This window comes from Conger conger, chromosome 14, assembly GCF_963514075.1.
Source record: "Conger conger chromosome 14, fConCon1.1, whole genome shotgun sequence".
Classification (NCBI taxonomy): Eukaryota; Metazoa; Chordata; class Actinopteri; order Anguilliformes; family Congridae; genus Conger; species Conger conger.
In genome coordinates, this window is record NC_083773.1 from 24144167 (window position 1) to 24160378 (window position 16212).

General features: G+C 47.4%; 1 protein-coding gene across 3 annotated transcripts in view; it reads left to right on the forward strand.

Annotated features, from left to right (window-relative positions):
* Positions 1-5: 5 nt before the first annotated feature.
* Positions 6-16212, forward strand: part of noc2l (NOC2-like nucleolar associated transcriptional repressor) — a 29059-nt gene continuing 12852 nt past the window's right edge. For 2 of the 3 annotated variants that reach the window (XM_061219105.1, XM_061219103.1), the window contains exons 1-14: positions 6-161; positions 1731-1874; positions 2337-2520; positions 2814-2951; positions 3424-3538; positions 3786-3876; positions 4149-4227; positions 4350-4460; positions 8362-8475; positions 9502-9690; positions 10175-10314; positions 10814-10925; positions 14328-14441; positions 14752-14853. In XM_061219105.1, coding sequence (XP_061075089.1) covers positions 142-161; positions 1731-1874; positions 2337-2520; positions 2814-2951; positions 3424-3538; positions 3786-3876; positions 4149-4227; positions 4350-4460; positions 8362-8475; positions 9502-9690; positions 10175-10314; positions 10814-10925; positions 14328-14441; positions 14752-14853 — 1653 coding nt within the window. In that variant the 5' untranslated portion in view covers positions 6-141. The remainder of the gene's footprint in view (positions 162-1730; positions 1875-2336; positions 2521-2813; positions 2952-3423; positions 3539-3785; positions 3877-4148; positions 4228-4349; positions 4461-8361; positions 8476-9501; positions 9691-10174; positions 10315-10813; positions 10926-14327; positions 14442-14751; positions 14854-16212) is intronic. The other variant, XM_061219104.1, reaches the window with a different exon arrangement.

The following is a 16212-nucleotide window of genomic DNA, read 5'->3' on the forward strand; positions in this document are numbered from 1 at the left end:
GCAAGCCTTTTGTTTAGCCCTTCCAGTGACTCTTGCCACAAGGAAAGTTTTCGGCAAACAGAAGACTAAGCTGATCAGTAGAAGTTGGTCGGCCCCGGATGTGGTGTGGGCCGGAAGTTGTAGTCACATTTTGGATCCAGCATGGCATCAACGAGCAATCGGTAAGGCAATTGATATTATGTATGATATCCATATTTATACCAAACGAAATGTCCGTTCTATGTTCACGGTGTGTTCTCGTGGTTAAATAGAATGGGTACGTGACGGAGTGACATTTCAGTGTTCTTCCCGATTCAGTACTGTAGCTACATACTAGCGTACAAGGCCCTCGAAGTGGCTATCGTTACTGTTATTAACTACGTCGTTGGGGTCTGGAGAGTGCAAGCTAGTTACTTTGATAAGTTATGTGCCTAGTTATAACTAAATAGTATATATACTGGCTTAACACATGGCACGATGAGCCAGCTGTGAGTTCTGCTGTTATTACAGGAAGCATTTATTCACCCCAAAAATCAGTAGCGTGTACGTTAGCTTGAGGGTAATACGCACGTGTCTATTAGACTGTTGCAAACATGCTGTGCACGACATACTATGTTGTAGATGACAGGCTACTGTACCAGATATACGTCGATTTAAGTTTGCTGGGTAGAAACTGAAGTTACATTTGTTTAAAGGTTGTTTGTTAGCTACTACCTTTTATGAAGCCGCTAGCATGAGGATTTGTAATTATTTATAGATTATGTCATTGTGTTTACAAATGTTGTTATAACATTGACGCTATAGCTAGCTAGTTAAAACAGACTTTGTTGCCTTGTACTGAGCTGTTTGTATACATTACAGTTGTGTGGCCTTTACTATTCTGGGCCAAGATCATCTTCAAGTGATTTAAATGTTGCTGCACTTGGTAATTATTTAATCAGTTTACTCGTTGGGGTTCCTTTCGTTGGCCCTAATTAGCAAATTCCATTCCTCCTAGGGACCCACAATTTAATTTAACGGAGCTGTCAAATCATATGTACATAATTTTAAACTATTTATTTCTGTTCTGTTTATCTCGAGCTAGTAAAGCACACAAATCCTGAACATACTAAGTGTTGGTGAATATTTCATGCATTTGACTGATTGCTTGTTATTGTACGTAACTGCGAAAGGGTAATGGAGACAGCTGGCCTTAGTTTAAGTATCCTTCAACAAGGGGAAGTTTTATTTGTCAAGAGATGTCAAATCAAGCGATGTCAAATTAATGAGAAATTCACAGCGTTATCAAATCTAATTATAGTGAACAACTCTGTTTTAATGGACATACCCAGTGGATTTGAAGGACCAGGATTTGGAAGCGCTAGAGCAGTGGTGCCCAACCCTGTTCCTGGAGATCTACCGTCCTGTAGGTTTTCACTCCAACCCTAATTGGCACACCTGATTCTGTGAATTAACGGCTCAATAAGATCTCAAGCTGTTTTCTTGGGGTTGGAGTGAAAACAGGAGAGTAGACCCCCAGGAACAGGGTTGGGCAGCTCTGCACCAGAGCATTACTGGCTCTAAGAAGAGTAGGCTTGCTGTTTTGATCAGTGCCATGGAGACACGTCAGTGATCTCTACATTTTCTAGCTGGCTTGCCGAGTCCACTGTATCGGCTAATCCACATGCTGTAAAGATGTAGTGAATCTGTGCTGCACTACATAGCATTGCAGATGTATTAAGGTTCACTAGTATTGTCCTCTCACCTTTCAGGAAGCTGGAAGACCTGAGTGTGGATGAGTTCCTGGTCTCAGGTTTTGATTCAGGAGGCGAGGAAGACTCCGAGGAGGAATCCCCAGTTCTGCAAAATGGAGGGCGCAAGAAATCTGTAAAGTCCAGTGACAGAGCGCAAGTCAAGTAAGAGTGACCGAGTTGAGAATGGGCAGACATTGTAGGGATTAATAATTGTTGGGTGTTATTAAATTTAATTTCCTATTCACATATACTGCAGGAGTCAATGCTGAAATGCATGTAATCAGACCAGTAGACCACGGCTAAGATGGGGAAAGGGAAAACTTAAAGTATAATGCTATTATGCTGTTTAGAATGGTAAATGGTAAATGGTTGGCAGGGGATCGAATCGGCAACCCTCCGACTGCCAGACGACTGCTCTTACTGCCTGAGCCATGTCGCCCCACTGTGTATATGTTTAGTGGTCTAAACTGAGCCATGTTTAGACCACTGTGTAGACCACTGTGTATACCACCTTGTAAAGTTCTTTGAATGGCTAGTATGCTATCATGGATATTTATGGAATAATATCCAACAATCCAAAACGTGGTTTGCTATGACCGTTCATTTGACATGACTTTTCCATAGCAGTGGTAAAACGAAAGGTGAGGCTTCCCAGCACAAGGACCAGCTCTCCAGGCTAAGGAACAAGGATCCGGAGTTCTACAAGTTCTTGGAGGAGAACGACCGCTCACTGCTGAACTTCGATGACACGGATAGTTCTGACGATGAGGAAGAGCGCAAGTACCACACACTGCCCGACCAACTGGAGGTGCCTGCTGCATGCCATCATTCTTCTCTTCTCTCTGCTTTCTCTCTTTTATTTGTAGCTATTGCAAATATTTTGTTTAAATATATGTGACCTACTATCTTTGCATGTTGGCACATCCAGCAAAGATGTGGGCAGCTAATTTAACACTTTTACCAAAGTGTGCAGATGCGCACTGAAAGAACATTTCTAGTTAAAATGTTGATTGTGATTAACGTGGTTATTCCTTCACTTCGTCAACATGGTTTCTGCATGTACCTTTATTACATCTTTGTGTGCCCTGTGTCTGTCTTAAGGAGGCCAGCTCTGGTGAAGAGGTGGAAGAGGAAGAGGAAAAGGAAAAGAAGGAAGCAGTAAAGAAATCCAAGAAAGCTTCAGCAGAAGTCATTAAAGTGACTGAGAAAATGGTGGAAGAATGGAGAGCGGCCATCAAGGTTGTTTTTAAAAATAAATAAAAAAATCGTTTTACATATTTATTTCACATTTTGATCGTGTCAAGTAATTACAAAGATTGGCCCACACAGTTGAGGTGCTTGGCATAGTGAAGCCTCTGCATTACAGCACAGTCTCTTGGTCCACTCCTGTACTTACTGTACCGTGACTGGGCTGTTACTGAAGCAAAATTGGCCACCCTGTCACCCTGTGTGGCTGGCTCATTTAACATGGCATAATCTCTCACTCATCATTGCCCTTTAACATTTAAAACAGTGTGGGAAAGTAAGCTGGTGAGCAAAGTAATGTCAGATCTCAGAGTTCCAGAATAATGGGTCTACAGAATGGGTATATAAGTTTATTATGTGTATCCCAGATGTAGTATACATTATATAGTACACTCTGCATCGCGGATTCAGAAAGGTAACACATTGAGTATATAATGATAATGTGATGATGGTGTTGTGTTTCCAGGAGGAGCTCACTCTCAAGATGTTTCGGGATATCACCCAGGCCTTCAAGGCTGCCGTGGCAACTACGAAAGGCGAGGGGGGTGACCCGTGCCGGTATAAGGTGGAGGACAGCTCAGGTAGGCCACGTCTCCAAACCCAACAGCAGGAGTACCAAACAACAGCTTTCCAAACTGGGCTCAACGCCCTTTTCCACAAAACTGTTAAAGGACATGGTTTAAAAATATGCAGCCTTGGTATCATACCGTTGCTGTTAAACCAATTAAAAAGTCAAATAAAAGTCAATGGATGTGGTCCTGTAGCAAAGTGTTGATGTGCCCTGTTCAAGGAGTGCTTTGACTGACGGTCTGTGTCCCCCTGCTCCAGTGTTCAACGCCCTGGTACTCTTCTGCATCAGAGACATGTTTGTGGCCCTGCAGCGGATGCTTAACCTCAAACCACAGAAGGGCCATAAGACGTGAGTGCCCCGCCTTACAAAGACCACCACTGCTGAGGACCTCCGATTCCTTTACGGGGGTCCCCTGGAAACCTTCACCGTTCAGGATTTTCATGGTTACAGGGGTTCCTTTCGAAGTTGCTTGGCCTTGAATTTGGAAAATTTGGAAAATATAGGATTGGGCTTTCGGTGCCAAGTGTGTTTTTCTTTTTGCGTTTACTAATGTCGCTGATCGATTTGTGTACAGACAACTTGCAAACTTTGAAACCGTGTTGTGTGACTGATTTCCCCAGGCTGGTGCTACCATCGTCCAGCTCCAGATGGCAGAGGAACCAGTTGGACATCAAGATGTATCTGAGTGGGATCGTTCAGGTGTGTAGCCTTCCTCTGGGCTGTATGCAGGCCATTGGTCTTCACCTAAACCAAATGTTGTAAGTTGACTTCGTGGTGTTGCCTCTTGTTTAACTAAAATACAATGTTGTTTGCGCCCACAGCTCCTGTCTTGCCTAACAGAGTCTACGGTCATCAGCGCGGTGCTAAAACACGCCAACCAGATGGTTCCGTATTACCTGTGCTTGCCCAAACAGTGCCGACACCTACTCAAGGTGAAGAGTTGACCGCATGCTCCACAATGAGCATTTTAATATGCTGTCATTAACGTATGTTGTAATATTTTTGTTTGCAGACTGAATGCAGGCATGGTCATGGCTTAGGTCATGGGTTAGGGCTTGAGCCACGTTGTTTTTCTATTACCTGTTAATCACTTCTACTGGTTGCATACCTGTAGAGTGATTGAACATTTGTCTTGCGTAACTTAAATAGCTGTGGAATTTATCAGTAGATTAGCTTTGATTTGGTATTGCTTGTGAGCAATTGTAGGCCATTTAAATAGGCGTGTCAGAGCGACGCTAGCGTCGCTCCGTCCCCGTTTGTGATGTTATGTTTCTCCCCATCCCAGTCTGCTCTCTCCCTCGAAGACCCCCCCTGCGACGTGGGCCTCCACGGCGTCGGAACCCCTCAAACCTCAGCTATCCCCCGCTGACCCCCTGTGAGGACTTTGCTGTCACAGGGGGACTATGGAACTGCCAGTCTGCCACTCGGAAGGCTGACTTCATCCCTGCGTATGCCTCCCTCCAGTCCCTACAATTCCTTGCCCTCACGGAGACCTGGATCACACCTGACAACAACGCCACTCCCGCTGCCCTCTCATCCTCCTTCTCCTTCTCGCACACTCCCCGGCCTTCCGGCCGTGGCGGTGGTACTGGTCTTTTAATTTCCCCCTCGTGGAAATTCTCTGTTCTCCCCCTCTCTCACCTGTCCATATCCACTTTTGAATTCCATTCTGTTGCAGTATCCTACCCTACTAACCTTTTCATTGCAGTTATCTACCGTCCTCCAGGGCCCCTGGGAAACTTCCTTGATGAGCTAGACACCCTTCTCAGCTCCTTCCCTGAGGATGGCACCCCACTGATTCTCCTTGGAGACTTCAACATCCACCTAGAAGCCTCCCAGTCTGCTGCCTTCCTACCGCTAATCCACTCCTTCGGCCTCTCCCTGCAACACTCTCCTCCAACCCACAAGGCGGGCAATGTCCTAGACCTTGTCTTTGTTAGGAACTGCTCATGCTCCAATTTCACGGTTACCCCTCTGCATACATCTGATCACCACTTCATCTCATTCTCCCTCCCTCTTCCTCCCCATCCTCCTCTCCCTCCTCCCTCCCACACTTCCTCAGCCCGCCGTAACCTCCGCTCCCTCTCACCCTCTTCCTTTGCCAGCACCGTCACCGCCTCACTCCCCCCTCTCGAATCCTTCTCCAAACTCCCCGCTGACTCTGCATCTGCCACCCTCCTTTCATCTCTATCCTCCGCCTTTGACTCTCTCTGTCCCCCTGTCTCAAAGCCACCTCGCACATCCCCTCCCAGTCCTTGGATATCTGACACCCTCCGTACCTCCAGGGCCAGCCTCCGCGCAGCGGAGAGGAAGTGGGGGAAATCCAGAGACGCTTCCGACCTCATGACTTACCAGTCTCTCCTGGCGGCATTCTCTTCCGATGTCACTGCCGCCAAAGCAAAATACTATCAAACGCAAATTCAGAACTCTGCTTCTAACCCCCGGAAACTTTTCTCCATTTTCTCCTCTCTCCTCAACGCACCGCCTCCTCCTCCTCAGTCCTCCTTCGCTGCTGATGACTTTGCTGATTTCTTCGATGAGAAGGTCGCAGTCATCCGCAGATCCTTTACAACCGCCGCCCCCCTCACTGGGCCCTTCCCCCCCTCTAGGCCCATCCCTTCCTTTTCCACTTTCTCCCCCCTTACAGACTCTGATGTTTCTCAACTCCTGCTCTGCCACCGCCCTACAACCTGTGCCCTTGACCCTATCCCCTCTTCTCTTCTCCAAACTATCACACCTGACATTCTCCCATTTGTCACCTCCCTTGTCAACTCCTCCCTGTCTTCCGGCTGTTTTCCGGCATCCTCCAAGAGGGCCCACATCACTCCGCTGCTAAAAAAGCCTACCCTGGATCCCTCCATCATCCAGAACTACCGCCCGGTATCTCTTCTTCCTTTCCTTTCTAAAACTATAGAACGAGCCGCTTCTACTCAACTTTCTTCCTTCTTTTCTAACAACAACCTGCTAGACCCCCATCAGTCTGGCTTCAGATCGGGCCACTCGACAGAGACTGCGCTCCTCTCCGTCAGTGAGTCACTTCATGCCGCACGAGCAGCCTCCCTCTCCTCTGTCCTCATTCTTCTAGATCTCTCTGCTGCCTTCGACACTGTGGATCACTCCATCCTCCTGTCTGCCCTGTCAGCAACGGGCATCTGTGGCACAGCCCTGGACTGGATTCAGTCCTACCTCTCTGGTCGCTCCTTCCAGGTTGCCTGGGCTGGTTCGGTATCGACACCTCGGCCCCTCGCCACAGGAGTTCCCCAGGGCTCAGTCCTTGGCCCGCTTCTTTTTTCTCTCTACACTCGCTCCCTTGGCCCTGTGATCACTGCACATGGGCTATCCTACCACTGCTATGCGGACGATACCCAACTCTTCGTCTCGTTCCCGCCGTCTGATACGCAGGTTTCACCCCGTATCTCCGCTTGCCTGAGGGACATCCAGAGCTGGATGGACAACCACCATCTAAAGCTCAACCCAGATAAAACTGAAATGATATTCATCCCTGCTAATGCCTCTCCCCATCTGGATCTCTCCATTTCCCTCGGGGATACCACACTCACGCCGTCACCCAGTGCAAGGAACCTCGGCGTGGTGATGGACAGCAGACTGTCCCTTTCCGAGAACATTGCGGCGGTGACCCGGTCTTGCAGGTTCTTCCTATACAACATACGGAGAATCCGCCCCTTTCTCACCCCCTACTCGACCCAGCTCCTGGTCCAAGCGATGGTTCTGTCCCGCCTGGACTACTGCAATTCCCTCTTGGCTGGCCTCCCAGCGTCTGCCATCAGACCCCTCCAACTCATCCAGAATGCAGCAGCTCGTCTGGTCTTCAACCTTCCCAAATACTCACACGTCACCCCCCTGCTTACTTCCCTCCACTGGCTGCCTGTCATGGCTCGCATCAAATTCAAAACATTGGTGCTAGCCTTCCAAGCAGTTAAAGGGTCTTCCCCAGCTTATCTGCAAAAAATCATCAGACCCTACACCCCTGCCAGACCTCTTCGTTCAGCCTCCACAGGCCGCTTGGCACCTCCCCCTCTCAGAACCTCCACCTCACGCTCACGACTACTGTCTGTTCTGGCTCCACGGTGGTGGAACGAACTCCCCGTTGAGGTCAGAACTATAGAATCCCTCCCCACCTTCAAGCGCAAGCTGAAGACACACCTCTTCAAACAGCACCTCTCCCCATCCCTCCCTACCTCCCTGTGAACCTTAATTGTTGTCTCTGTGACTTGTGTATCAGTATTTTAGTTGGCTAGGTAAGCAGTGTTTGGATAGTTAACTTTGGTGACTTTTGCTCTGTTTGTTTGTTTGTTAAAAAAAAAAAAAAAAAAAAAAAAAAAAAGGCCCTTGTCCTTATCTTTGTTGTACAGGTAGCAGTTGAAATTGTACTTACCTCTAGGGTCTTTCAGCGAACTTATCCCTGGTTATGGGTATGCACTTTGTTGTACGTCGCTCTGGATAAGAGCGTCTGCCAAATGCCAATAATGTAATGTAATGTAATCTTAAAGTTGATATTAAAGGCATTAAAGATTAAGTTTAGACATTCTCACATCCTGAACAAAAATGTGGCCACTCACTACTGAAGTGAGCATTGTGACCAAACTGAGGCAGGCTTTACGCCCACAGTTGGTCTCCTGTTATAAATTGGTGCTTTAAAATTGCTAGTTCATTATTGATTATGCTTTCAGTATGTAGTTTTTATCCTGTTCAGAAATGGGAGTTGGCACTTAAAGGGGTAGTTCACAATTTTCATACCATTTCATGCTGTGATTGGGTGAAGTTAGCCAAGTTAGAGTTCTTGTGTCTAACTGTGGAATTATGGGAATTCAGCAACTGATCAAACAGTGGAGCACAGGCGAGGAGACGGTTCGAGTCCTGGCCTTCCTCGCGCTCAACAAGATCTGCCGACACAAACAGGCGGCCTACCTCAACCCTGTCCTCAAGGTACTGCTTTCCAAAGTGTGACGCCCTAGAGCCTTTCATATTTTTGCTGTTGCTAGTTTTGCTGTTGCCAGCCAAACATGGGGCTGTGCAGGTCCACCTCCCACCTCAATTTGGAATAGGCAATCATCTGCAACCACAGCCACATAAAACCACGGCTGATTTGGGAGATATCCCCGGTTCTCCTTCGAAACGCATGCTGCTTATTTTCACGCCACTGACTGCTAAGCTTACACAGAGTGGAGTCAGGAGTGCTTTCATGTCCATATGTTGTACAGGTAGCAGTCAAAATTGTACTTCCCTCTATGGCAGTGGTTCTTAACCTGGGTTTGATCGAACCCCAGGGGTTCGTTGATACAGTCTCAGGGGTTCGGCAGGGGTCAAGACGCACACAGACACCAGTCGGCTCCTTCTGCCGAACCCCTGAGACTGTCTCAACGAACCCTGGGGTTCGATCAAACCCAGGTTAAGAACCACTGCTCTAGGGTCTTTCAGCGCACTTATCCCTGGTATTGGTATGCACTTTGTTGTACGTCGGTCTGGATAAGAGTGCCTGCCAAATGCCATTAATGCAGAGGTGTCCAATCTTATTCTAAAAGGGCCGGTGTGGGTGCATGTTTTTGTTTTAACCCAGCAGTAACACACCTGATTATACTAATGAACTAATCGTGGTCTTTAATCAAGACCTTGATGAGTAGAATCAGCTGTCTTAGTCCTGTGCTAAAACAACAACCTGCACACACACCGGCCCTTTCTGGATAAGATTGGACAACCGTAATGTCCAGCTTTGACTGCAATCTGCAATTGACCAGTAGGGGTCTCTATGCGCATAAAACCATTCTCAACTGACTTCCCCAACTATTATAAACCCATCACCCTATGGAGCTATGACACGGTCCGGATTTGATCCGAGACCATGAGGCTAATCCATGTGTGGCGTCTTAAACAAAAGCAGTGTGGTGTCTTAAATGAATAAGCCTCCCAGCTAGTTTTCCCAGTTTGATCCGTCCTCCTTGTTTGTGGTTTCAGCAAATGTACATCGCCTACGTGAAGAACTGCAAGTTCACGTCGCCCAACGTCCTGCCCATGATCAACTTCATGCAGCGGACCCTGGCGGAGATGTACTCCATGGACACACAGGTGTCCTACCAGCACGGATTCATCTACATCCGGCAGCTGGCCATCCACCTGCGTAACGCCATGACCATGAAGAAGAAGGTAATCACTCAGTCCACCTCACTTTCTACTGGTGCTTTACAGGGCTCCTAGGGCTGTTCTGTGAGAAAATAACTTTCTGATTGTTCTGATTTTAATTTATTTTTTATTCGTTGGTGATTAAAAATTCCAGAAGTGCCATTTATAGCTTTGCATGTGATCTATTTGCATTTGATACTGCAGTCAGTATAATTGTATTTACAGTGGTGGGAGCCTATGTAGCAGTCCATATAACTAAATATGCTTATACTGCAATCGATGTAACTGCTCATAGCGTGTGTAGTAGTCAGTATATCTTGTTCAAATCACTGTAGCAGTCAGTATCAGTATGCTCATATTCATAAGTATCTGATTTGATTTACACTTCATTGTATGTCGCTCTGGATATGAGTGTTTGCTAAATGCCTCTAATGTAATATAATGTAAAGTATGTTTCTGTTCATAGCATATGTTGCAGTCAGTGTAACTCCATTGTCTGTATCCACAGGAAACGTACCAGTCTGTGTATAATTGGCAGTTTGTGCACTGTCTGTTCCTATGGTGCCGGGTGTTGGGCACCCTTCACCCCAGTGATGTTCTGGAGCCTCTGATCTACCCCCTGTGCCAGGTCACTGTGGGCTGCATCAAGTAAGGACCTGCTTCTGTCTCTGGATGAATGTGTAATCTCTCACAAGGAACATTTAGAAAGGATTGTTTTAAAACCTCTTCCTGACCGTTGTTGTAAGGCTGGAATGAGTGGAGTTAACATTATCCTGAACGCAACATAAGCATTGGTTGCAGTGAACGAGTAGACGCACAAATGTGTGTGCTTGTTCGTGTTTTATCTCTGTTGGCATATAGAGCTCTTGTGGATTAAACAAGTAACAGGCTGGATTCAAAGTTTAAGTCAGATCAATTGTCCTGTAGGTTGCTTTTTGCTAATGAAGCAGAATCAGTAGAATGTGCTGAATTTTGCACGTCTACCAGCAGGCGGCGCTGTTGACCAAGCCACCAAATTCACCTCCACCACAGTCCAGTGAAACACAAAGGGCTTCCTCACACAGCCATGCAGCAGGCAGCTGAAACACCGAGCGGTAATCACACAGTCGCGATATCGTTTGAGACGCCTGCTTTGTGTGTTTGACAGGCTGGTGCCCACGTCACGATACTACCCCCTGCGCATGCACTGCGTGCGTGCCCTCACCCTGCTCTCCGACAGCACCAAGACCTTCGTTCCTGTCTTACCCTTTCTCCTGGAGGTAAGACCTGGCCTGAGCTGCAGGTTTAGTGCTCCAAGGGTTTTAGTGTGCTCACGTCAGCCCCTTTGGATAAGCACTGGGATATGATGCTTTTCAAGCTTTTGCCGTGAAATCTGAAGCCATTTTATTCGTGTCAATCCATAATTAAAAATAAATAAATAACATTTAAAAAATTGGATACTTTTTTTGTAGCGATATTGATTCAATGTTGGCGTTCCTAAATTGCTCCTCTGTGCTGGTTTCCACTGGTGGTGTGACATTACCTCCACATATTCAAATTTGCTGACGCGCACAGGAATGTGCATGCTGAATGCCAACGAGCAAGTGCATGAAATCCAAAAAGCATCTTTAAAACGAGGTTTTTATATGTCGCGCAATATTACAGATAACGTTGTCGGTTGTCTCTAGGCAGTTTTCTTTCTCAAAATGCTCTCCTGCTGGGTTATCTTCTAAGAAAAATACGCACTCAATGTACTCCTAGTTTTGATTTGCTCTTTGGAACTCTTGAGTGCGAAAACTAACTTTGGTGACCACCACCATGTCGCCAAATCTGTCGTTCAAGACTGAAAAATGAAGGATTTCCACTTTAAAGTTAGACAATGGTACTGTTAATATCACGGTCACCTACTACATCAACACACTGACCACTGTTTCCAACCATTACATCAACCCTGCTTTAAGTTAATTTCACCCATTATGATCACTACACCAACTGCTATTATCACCATTTTGTCTATAGCCAGTGCCATTTTGTGAACTGGAATGTGATCGCATACATTTTAACACTGAAATGTTTGCATGGTAAATGGTTGTATAAATGGTTGGCATTTATATAGCGCCTTTATCCAAAGCGCTGTACAATTGATGCTTCTCATTCACCCATTCATACACGCACTCACACACCGACAGCGATTGGCTGCCAAGCAAGGCACTGACCAGCTCGACAGGACCATTTAGGGGTTAGGTGTCTTGCTCAGGGACACTTCGACACAGCCCAGGGGGGGGATCGAACCGGCAACCCTCCAACTGCCAGACGACTGCTCTTACTGCCTGAGCCATGTCGCCATGGTATTACCAGCATTCCATTATTGTTCACCATTTTGAATGGGTTCTAGCTGTAGAGAGACCAGGCTACATGTTGCTATTGAAAGGGTGAATGAAAGTGTAATTTCAGTGCTACTATACTTTATATCCATAATATCAGTTCAGGACGTGTTATTTCAAAGAATTTGTTTTTCTTTTCTTGTTGTGGTTTTAACCATGTGTTGCGAGGGCGTTAATCTTCATACAGTTTCGTTCATTTCTGCAACCAAAGTGGTAGTTTAATTATGTCGTTTTTTAGGTCTCACAGTGTTTTAAAAGTGAATGTCGTACTTCAAGGTACCATTGGAAATTGATAAACTGCAATCATGAAACTGATTTGGTGATTGGAGCTCAAGTAGACAACAATTTCTTCCTACATTATTTATAGTCTGAATGGGAGATACTTTGAGTACTAGGGAATAATTCTTAAGAAGTCGAGTTTTTATAAAACATATGAAGGCTTATAGGTTTGGAGCTTGGCGCTTTGTTTCAGTTTAGAGACTGAAGTAAAAAGGAAATGTTTATTTGCGGTGGGGTCAGTTGTTTTCCAGACGGAAAGAGTGTGAGCAGGTTGGAGGCTGTTAATTATGTGGGCCCCCGCCAGCGCAGAGTAACTGTCTAAGGGCTGTAGATAAGCGCGCTGAAACTCTGGAGCAGAAGCGGTCTCTGGCGAGCGCGTGCGGAACTGCGTATCTCCTGTGTGACACCTCAGCGCTCAGGTGAGGCGGAGGACACAAACTGTCAACGTTTTCCGCGGCCGTGGCCCAGCGCCGGGCTGCGAGCGCGCGCGGCCTGCTGGGCCTGTGTGGTTTGTGCTGTCGTGAGAACGGCAGCGTGGAGACGCCAAACAGCTGCGACCACAGGAAGGCAGGAGGTCGGGGCGGGGGCCGGAGGGAGCGGGGGGGGGGGGGGAGCGTTACCTCGCGGGGAGCGGTCACTGCCTGAGCAGAACTGGTCTCGGCTGGGGAGGGGGGGCCGGGGGGGGGAGAGTTTGTGTGGGCGCGCTGCGGTTTGTGCGCTCGGCTGTGAATGCTCTGCCCAGCCCACATCCTCTGCCTCTGGCAGCTCCGAGCCGTGCCCCCCTCCCCCTCCCAAAAAGAAAAAAACAACAACCCCGCATTCATTATATGCGTCACTGCATTCAGTTCCAAATAAGCGTGCTGCTCCTTCTAAATTTAGGGCTTCTCTCTTTCTTTCTATCTCTCCATTTCTCTCTTTCTCTCTCTGGGGTTTGGTCCCCCCCCCTCTCTTGCGTGAAGTGCTGTCTGTGTGACGGTGCTGTGCTTTAGCGGACTCTCTGTGTCACGGTGCTGTGCTTTAGCAGACTCTCCGTGTCAGGCTTGGCCCATTTGACCACTCCCGCAGTCCGACACCACATCCGATGTTTACACAGACAGAGCGGTCCTGAGCCAAAACACGCACACACATACACACGCACGCACACACACACACACACATACACGCACGCACACACACGCACACACAAATGCGCACACACACACATGCACACACACACACACACATGCACACACACACACACACGCGCACACACACATACACACACGCGCACACACACACACACGCGCGCACACACATACACACACATATACGCACACACACACACACACACACACACACACACCTCGCACCTGACCTCTGTACTCCACAGGTTCTCTGCGGAAAGCATCGCATGTGAGCCCTTAGACTCAATGTTCCGGACCCATCAGGATGTGCTTATCTGTGGGAAGTTTAATCTTCTGTGTATCAAGGGTGGACCTCGAGCAACCATTCGCACTCATATGGAAGAACCCAAGAGAAATAAGCTACTGAACATTTATTTACTAAACATAAACATTGGGCTTTCTCTGCTGGGTTGAAGGGTGGTGATGGTGCTTCATGGAAAAAGTATATTTTTCTCCGCACACTAAGTGTGGGTGGAATGTAGGGGGATATGAGCGCAATTTAAATGTAATTATTTCTTTTAGGTTTGTTTCTTCTACATGTATGCATTCATATTGTGCAGATTTTATAACAACTCAGCCAGTAAAAAGCATTTACAACATTAAGGTTTTTTCCCATTCATCAGTTTTAAGAACACCATAAATCTTAGCTGGCAGCTGTTTAACTCTGCGCTAACTTCCCGTTCTCTCTTTGTGTGCAGTAAAGATTGATCGATACCAATATATTGTAGCCACTCACCAAATAAGAGTAGTTCTGTCATTTGTTATTTCATGAAATAAGCAGTTCGTGTTTTCTGCATTTTTCAGTACTGGTCACCCTGGGTAGTAATTCTGTGTTTCTGTGTTGCCTGTGATCCAGATCATCCAGCAGGTGGATTTTAACAAGAAGCCCGGCAGGATGAGTTCAAAGCCCATCAACTTTGCCGTGGTTCTGAAGCTCAGTAATGCCAACCTGCAGGAGAAAGCCTTCAGGGTGAGCGGGCGTGGCGGCTGGGGGGTGGGGGAGGTCTGGGGCCACTAAATAACACTGTCCTGGAGCCTCCTCTAATATCAGAAGCGAAGAAATATTTCCCCACACTTCTCATGAAATCACCCCATGTTCTGTAGCTTTTTGGAGATTCGGTGCAAAACGCATAGATTTCAGTCATGCTCACACTTTGCTTCCGTCCTCCATTTTGTATAGCTATTGTTAACTGTCATAATCACCTTGTGAGTGTGCTTGTGTGTGAGCACGTGTGAGTCTGAGTGTGTGTAATGGTATTGCATGTGCATATCTGCTACAGGACGGTCTCATTGAGCAGCTGTATGATCTTCTGCTGGAGTACTTTCACACCCAAGCCAGCACTGTCGGCTTCCCTGAGCTAGCTCTACCCACCGCTATTCAGGTACAGTACACACCCTCTGTGCTTTTACCCATAACACACCTCTCTCTGTACGCCATTATTCAGGTACCACACCCTGTCAGTGCTTTTACCCATAACACACCTCTCTCTGTACGCCATTATTCAGGTACCACACCCTCTGTGCTTTTACCCATAACACACCTCTCTCTGAACGCCATTATTCAGGTACCACACCCTCTGTGCTTTTACCCATAACACACCTCTCTCTGTACGCCATTATTCAGGTACCACACCCTCTCAGTGCTTTTACCCATAACACACCTCTCTCTGTACGCCATTATTCAGGTACCACACCCTCTCAGTGCTTTTACCCATAACACACCTCTCTCTGTACGCCATTATTCAGGTACCACACCCTCTGTGCTTTTACCCATAACACACCTCTCTCTGTACGCCATTATTCAGGTACCACACACTAAACCCTTTTACCTATAATACACCTATTTGTCCACCATCATTTTGCAACCACACTCGTCTTTTACCCATAACACCCCTCTCTCTCTGTCTCTCTGCGGAGGAGCTGATGCCAGTTATGTGAGCGTGCCCACTGGCAGGGCCTGTGGTCAGATGGTCTACTTGTCGTGCAGCCAGTACTGACACAGTTCTGTCAGTCAGACTTTGATCAGTAATTCTGACAGTTAAAGTGCTCTGAAGAAGAATGCTGCATTTCTGTGTAACTGCCTGATTTTTCGGCACATTTTTACTTGGTGACCTGGTGAAGTTTACATGTACAAACCAGTGTTTTTTTTAGTTTTTTTAAACACCCACCCTCCTCAAAGTGAACTCGTCATTCCTGCTTCGCGTGACACCCACACTTGCGCGAGCAGCACGAGAGACTAGCCCTCTTCCAGGATCAATTGTGCACCAGTGACCAGAGCTGGGATTTGCTCACCAGTGGTGACCTGACCGGTGGACTCCAGATATCTCCAGCCACTTCGGATGTCCAGTCATAGTTTTGGTGACTCTGGGTGGAGCCTATGAGGTCTAGGCTATAGGCCCTTACTTATGTTCATCTGCGGCGACCCTCACCCTGGGCTGGGTGTTTTGTCTGCGTGCGCTCCGGTCACCGCCGGCCCACTTCCTGCAGGAAGCGGCGTGGGCCCGTCCGTCTCCGGAGTGGGTCCGTCCGTATCCGGCGTGTCCTCCCACCTTTCAGCACCGGCGCTCCGGAGGGGAGGAGCCGCGCCCTCCTCTCCCCGGCCCAGACGAAGCGCAGCCGTGCTGCTATTTGTGTCAGGCCAGGCGACAGCGTCGAGCTCCAGAGCCCGCAGCCCATGGTTTTCCCATTCCGTCTTGTGGGAGACTGATCTTATAAACTGATATTTCTTCTCCAGTCAGTGT